The 7,169-nt window shown below is 42.4% G+C and overlaps 1 protein-coding gene across 1 annotated transcript; it reads left to right on the forward strand.

The window, feature by feature from the left end:
• The first annotated feature begins 1,013 nt into the window (after positions 1–1,013).
• On the forward strand, positions 1,014–1,439 carry LOC144712647 (uncharacterized). The gene has a single exon (XM_078586917.1). It carries the CDS (start codon positions 1,014–1,016, stop codon positions 1,437–1,439), a length of 426 nt encoding a protein of 141 aa, XP_078443043.1.
• The last annotated feature ends 5,730 nt before the right edge of the window (positions 1,440–7,169 follow it).

Consider the following 7,169-nt stretch of genomic DNA (forward strand, 5'->3'; position numbering starts at 1 on the left):
TTCCCCCTTCTACTGCCCTTTACGTCTCCTACGTCCTTCAGTGCTCTTTCGATTTGCCTCTTCCGCGCTCAGTTTAGATAGGTGAGAGCGAGACAGGTTGAGAAAACGACGAATACTTTTCGAGAGTCTTACCTGCCCGGTACGAGTCGGGTTCACCCGACGTGTGTGAGCACTTTAGCCGGGTTTCCCCGTTCGGCGACGCACTCGCCCTCGACCCTCTCGGGTGAGGTTCGGGAGGTCCGTCTGACCTCACCCATAGCGATCCCGTCAAACTCTGGAACGGCACCCACCGCTCGTCAGCGCACACACATACGACACTTAGGATCTCATACATTCACATCATCATTCATACCTGTCCACTAGCATCAGTCGGACGACGTTGATCGCCGTTGTCCGAACGAGGTCTCGATTCGATACCGAGCCGTTACCCTCGAGTGTCGACCGGACGACGTCCGGCATCAGTCCCATCCTTCGTCCCTACACTGAATCTGACGTCAGACTAAAATTAGTCCAGTCCATCGTCCACGTCTGGGACGATCTGGAACTATATACGACCGTTCAGTATCTGTCCCCATATCTGTCAGAAGCCACATTAATGATAACAGTCCTGATATCCGTTTCCAGATTTCGGCTTGTCCAATATGAAATTATAACTGGACGGATACCAAATTAGGAACACTAGACAAGTCTGTCGGCATGCATGATGCATGCATGGATACTAGTGAATCTGGGTGGGCGTGGCAACGCGACTTTAATAATATTCTCTGTACCTATCGAGTTACCACTTACCATCAATAGGGCGATTCCCAACCGCTGGCTGAAACCACCCCCTGTGGACGAAGTGCCTCGTTCAATGGACTCATTAATCGCAGCGCGTCCGCCCGCTGAATTCATAAACGATAAAATACCGCTGATTCTCTCGCGTATAAATACAGCAGCCCAGATCAACGAGCGTTGCATCCTGCCATCAAAGAAGAAATTCAATCTGAAAGTTGTATACGCGAGAAGCGAAGATGAGCGTAGTAGTGCTAGACGGTGCCACTATCCGCGACTTCGTGGAGGACGAGGGCTCCTTCAACGGCTTTGTGGATAGCCGTTTCGCTGTCCTGGACGTGGACAACGACGGGCTGCTCAGCTACGCCGAGATGCTTCGAGAGCTGGAGAGCATCCCGGCCGTTGATTCGCAGTTCGACGGCGCCGACGAGCCTTCCGCAGAGGCGAACGAGGACGTTCGAAAGCTATACGGGTCCCTCTTCGCGCAGTTTGATCGCGACGGCAGCGGTGCGGTGGATCTGGAGGAGTTCAGGGCGGAGACGCGGGCCATGCTGCTTGCTGTAGCCAACGGATTAGGGTTTCTTCCTGTGCAGATGGTGCTGAACGAGGGAAGCTTGCTCAAGACGGCCGTTGACAGGGAGTGTTCCAGGATCGCTTCTCTCTAATCTCTGATCACAAGTCAAAAAACATCCAAACCACATTTACTCTTTCTGTGTATCTTTGGATTGCCCTGCTCACGAATTATGATTTATCCATGTACAAGTGGAATGTGATGAATAAATTGATTCTTCGAGCGTTTTGCTAAGTTCTGGTTTAATGAATAAGAGTGCGATGCCAAGCACCTCCGGAGTTTTTCAGTCGAGAAGAAGATGAGAATTAAATTTGGTATTCGACAGCTTGTATGCCGATCCATTAATTATAATGGAAGTGGTTTGTGTTGAAAATCTTGAATCTTGAGAATGCAAGAAGAAGAAGAAGAAGAGATTGTGAAAGAAGAGAGAGGAGAGATGAGAGACAGAAGAGACACAAGAAGAGTAGTAAGATCATTGTATTTCCCTCAAGTGTTAAGTGTGACATTGGTTGAATATTATGGTACGTATATAGTCTAAAAATAGGAAGTTGCCGTTTATGTAAATATATCCATCATAACGGTTTACAACGGATGTATACCATTTAAAGTCAGATTTAATCTGAGCTGTTATAACGAGACAGGTGCACCGATCACAACCATTGATTGGTGTTGGTGCACCTCTTGTATAACGTTCGCTTTAGATTTAATCTGAGCCGTTATAATGAGATGGGTGCACCGATCACAGCAGTTGATCGGTGCCGTGGACCCATTAGTTATAACGCTTATATGTGTGAATTAATCCTGAACGTTATAACTATCTTATGTTGAATCCTAGCCGTCTATGGTAAATCCTAATCGATCGATTATGTTGAATCCTATACTATATTTGAACTTATATTGAATCCTATCTTCTAATTCTCTAATGAGTATATCGTATATGTTCATTTTACTACCTAATCTTAGTTAAGTCCTAATGGGGAATCACCTTCGAGTTTGCCGAGTTTTGAGACTCCTTCCTCAACAGTTTGATTCAATGTGGTCATAGTTGGGGCGTTCGATTGAAACATTGAATGCTCGCTATGGGGTTTCTGAATTAATGACGTCATGAAATTAATATAGTTAACGAACTAGATATTTTTTTTTGGAGTTTTTGAGAGCGCCTTTTTGTCTAAGTTAATGAAATATGCGGATAATGATTTCATAATGTACTGCTGATGATAAAAATACAGTTTTTAAAGGACTGAACTTTTGACAAAAGAAGTTAATTGGTCCAAACATTAATGGACGAGACTTCATTGAGTAAATTTTGATGAAAAATAAAGACTCAAGTTCGCGAGTAATGACACATCAGCTGCGACCTAGATAAGAATTACACTATCATGATATCATCCTCATCCCAACTGCTCACAGACAACTATGACTAGAAAAAAGCTCATCTTCATCATCCTCGTCTAGGTTAAAATGATTGATAAGGATAATGACAAGTCTACATCATCGGCGGTTGTTATCATATATTTACACAAAAATAATGCTTCCAAGTAATTTCTGATTTTTCCCTAATTTTCTGTTAATTATATGAATTTTTAAGGATTTATTGAAGCTCGAAATAATTATTTTTGGATGAAAATGGCACATTAAAAAGTTTATTTTGACATTTATCAACATGGGAATTAATCAGGGAATTTTCTAGAATTTTCTAGAATTTTCTAGAATTTTTTACGAATTTTTAGGAATTTTCTGGGATTTATTTCAAGAAGAAATGCATTTATTCTATGAAAAAAGGGCATATTTATAAGAGAAAAAAATGTATTTATGCAATTTCTAGACTTTTCGGGGCCTTTTTGCAACGTTTAGTTGCAAAAGACCCTAACAACTCTCGGTCGCCACGGCAGGCGTAAAGATCCTATTTAAAATCATTCAGGGTTTTATTGCAATTTTTAATATATATTTTTAATGTTTTAGGAGAAATCGGAGGAGAGAGAGTGCGCCAGGGGCATATACGCAATTACCTTTGGGCGGCGTCCAAAAGCAATTCCAGGCTTTTTAAGGACTTTTCTGCAAAAAGGAGGATTCAAAATGCGCCAACCAATGAGAGAGCGACACGTCATTGCGTGTTTAAAAATGAAACTAATAAATAAATCAATTTTAAATCCAATGGATTAAATTGGTTTAAAATTGATTTATTAATAACTTTTGATCCTGAAGTCTGATTGAGATGAAGTTTTTATGGATTTGTTTGTCTTGATCCTCTCTTTCTATCTGTACGGTTAGATCATTCATATCTAGCCTACATTGATAGATAAATATTAAGTACTAAACGGGGGTAAAATGGTGATTTTTACCCTATAACCTAAGTATAAAAGCTGAATTTCGAGAGGGGGAGCTCATTCTAGATTGTGCTCTATCACAGCTGCAAGACAGGGAGGAGCTCTAGCTTGGATCAAGTTATCTGGTACTTTTTTTTCCTTGATTGTATTTGAACTTTTATGCATTTTGAATGAATTAGGTTAAGTTGTTTGTTTCTTCATCTCTATTCTGATCTGAACTTCTAAATCGCTTGGCTTGAGCGGCATGTACAAGCCCTGATTAGGATTGAGAGGAGAAATTGAGGGATTTACCTTGGCATTCAATTGCATTCCAAAAGAAAACTCTAAAAAATTTAGTTTTTATTCTTAGGAGATTAAGATTTCCCTTTTTATTTCTGATTTAGCAAATTCTCAAAACCAACCAAAACTTAAATCAAAAATTTCTTCCAACCTCTCTAATTGAATTCTTTGATCCATCCAATTGGATCAATTAATTCAATCTAGAGCCCACATTTCTTCTTTTCATCTCATCTCTTCTACCCCCTCTCTAAATTCTCACCTAATTAGGGTGACTTGATCCTCATTGAAGATCAAATTCACTCTAATTAGGATCTAAAACACCAAAAATAAAATCAAATTGAAATTCCTACTTGCCTCCCTTGGACGACACTCATACTTATCACTATACATATTAAGTAGAGTTTTATAAATTTTATTGCATAAGCCAAAAATTCACAACGACAAGGGCTAAAAATTTTGCGTAATTTTCACCCCTATTTTTGGCTTATCAGCGGTCATGGTGAACCCCATACCCAATGAAAGAGCTCATCCATAGCGATGTGCAGACCATAAGCTACTGGCATGTAACTAATTTGAACCCTTGGGGAGTATTTATAGCTTTTTCCCCTAGTCGGGCTATGGATTGATATGATCCACCACCATGTATATGTTCGAAGGAAGCCACAGCAATGGCCCAGCCCATGGACGCTCCCAGTTAAGCCCTCACTCGTGAGAGTAGAAGGTAATAAAAGTATCACTACAAGTCTTCCTTCCCCCCTCCTCTCTCTATCTCTCTCATTCTCTCTCGCTATGACCTCCACCCTCCTCGTTCTCGTAGGTGGACTTTGCCAGCCAAACGGGGACGCCCTCCTCCTCTGGTGATCCTTCACTTTCTCCTCACCATTCCCGTTCTTTCCTTCTTGCTCGAGAACATCTCTCCTCTCCTCTCAGACACTTATCTGTTTCGCTGAATTGAGAATCGAGTTCTATTGAATTTACATATTAGAGTTGTTACATCCGTGCCAGATCCGGTCTCAAATCGGGACTGTATCATTAGTATCAGAGCCTTCTGCCGTCACCTTCCGCCGTCACCTCCATCGTGGAAGCAAAATCAGAACATGCCTCTTCCTCCAATGGGGACGACATAGTTGCAAAGGCATTGGCATACGCCTACGAACGCCACTTGCCTCCTCTCACTGCCCAAATGCAACCACTCCAATCGACGCAACAACAACAAATGGCATCATTCTTGTCGATGTTCGCCTCCCCCGTGACGCGGCCACCCCCCACGCCCTTATGGCTTGAGGCGACTCGAGCCAACCACTGACCGCCGCCTTGGACGACCTCGTCTGGCCGATTCCATCTCCGACGAGGATAATGAAGGGGACAACCTGCTGCCTCCCCCCTCATTGTCGTTGAGTCGTCGATGCCGCCTCCTCGTGGTCTGCCCGACCAGGTCGCTCACTGGCCCAGCTAGGGTGGTGCTGTATGAGTCCTCCGTCGCTGATCCCGCGATTAGTCGTGGCCGACCACCCGTCTCCCAGTCGGGCAACCCTAATGGGCTGTAGATGAAGGAGAAAGGGGTGGCACGGGCCCAAGAAAAAGCCTCCCTGCCATCTCTAGAAAATTCCAACCCACTAAGTAACTGGCCTAACCCGTGTTGGGACAGGCCCAAAACTGACTCAGGCGGCCCATTTCGACTGGGCCTGCGCGGCCGGGGCCTGCTCGGGAAGTCTTCCCCGGCAAAGAAGAGGACGTGGGAGGGGGGGAGGGGTGTTTCGCCCGCACGGGTCCTCGGTGGTGTTGGGTTCTGTGCCTTTGGTTCATTCATGGAAAACATATTTCCATGGATGCGGAAGCGTGTCGATTGATTCTCAATTGATCTTTAAAAAAAAAATTGAAAGTACCTTTTGGGGAACTCATTCCACCCTTTAATTTATCGCTCCGAGATCATTCTGAAGCTGTTCACGCATCTAGCCTCTAGAAGGATCCATGCGATCACTCGACGCTTGGATATCCGCGTCTTCTTCTTCAAATCTTCTTGAAAATCTTGAAGATATCCTTACCATGAAGACACTCTTCCTTGGATGAGTGGAGAAGAGAGTGAAGAAAGGGAGGGGCTCTTTAATCAGGCTTGCATGGGTGCTTAAAATGAGACCCCTTTCTCTCTTTATATTTCACTTAAGGTTTTTCTCAAAAACACTTCATAGTAAAATATATCTACCAATGCCCTTAAGACCTTGTGCGTGTGACCCTCTAGGCCCATGTATCGTTCTAGTAAATAACTTTAATGGCTCGATAACATTTATTGAGCAACCTTATTAATTAACTATATCAACATATAGATTAATTAAATAAGGATCAATTTAACCCAATCGATAGGTTAAGTTTCCAGCCCGTGGGGTGCCAAGCTACACCTCGTGCTCTAGAAGATACCAATAGTCTCGAGCTCTCTCATGGAACCTTTACCGCCATCGGTTACTGTATATATATAATCCATCATCTGCACGAGACTCTCGAATGACTTAGGGTATAGTTTATCATAAAACCCAAATCCATCATTTGATAAGTACTGATGCGTAATGGGGATCATTGGAGAATGCCTTCTCCAATATCCTCACTACCCTGGCCATGGATTTTTCTACATCGTCTTCCTCGAGTTAATCTCTTCTTATACCGAGGGCAGATGATCCCATCTTGACCATTTAATCATCTTTGTAAGCTTCTTACTACATCGGATCTATAACTTATTTTAATGACATGATTAAATGCATGTAAGTCATAGTCAAAACGTAGTCGTCCACTCACGAGATGTTCTTGGTGTCTCAAGTCAGTGGATCACTTATACAACCGTGACTTGAATCAACTTGATTGACGTTTAGTTATAATACAATTCAAGCATTCGTACGGATCAATCACTTAAATTTTTCTCCAAAGAGCACCCACTATTTGTCCTTAGTGTTGCCACACTAATAGCTACAGGATCAACAATACTTGTCGTATAAGTAGGATCAGCGAGTGCTATTCTATCCGTCGAATAGGAGTATTTGGAATACATGTTTAAAGACTATTGATCATTTTATTATGATCTCATTATAATTTACTAAGTCCTTGCATGTATTTATGGACTTTATTATAAACATCACATAGAATAATAATGAACACAAATATTTTATTGAATGAACTTAAATAAACATGGTAGTGTGATTGGCTTGACAACCACATAATATCCATGAGGT

The sequence above is a fragment of the Wolffia australiana genome, chromosome 15 (genome assembly GCF_029677425.1).
Source record: "Wolffia australiana isolate 7733 chromosome 15, ASM2967742v1".
Lineage (NCBI taxonomy): Eukaryota > Viridiplantae > Streptophyta > Magnoliopsida > Alismatales > Araceae > Wolffia > Wolffia australiana.

Coding starts and splice junctions, on each gene's coding strand:
- LOC144712647 (XM_078586917.1), top strand. CDS start 1,014: ATGAGCGTAGTAGTGCTAGACGGTGCCACTATCCGCGACTTCGTGGAG.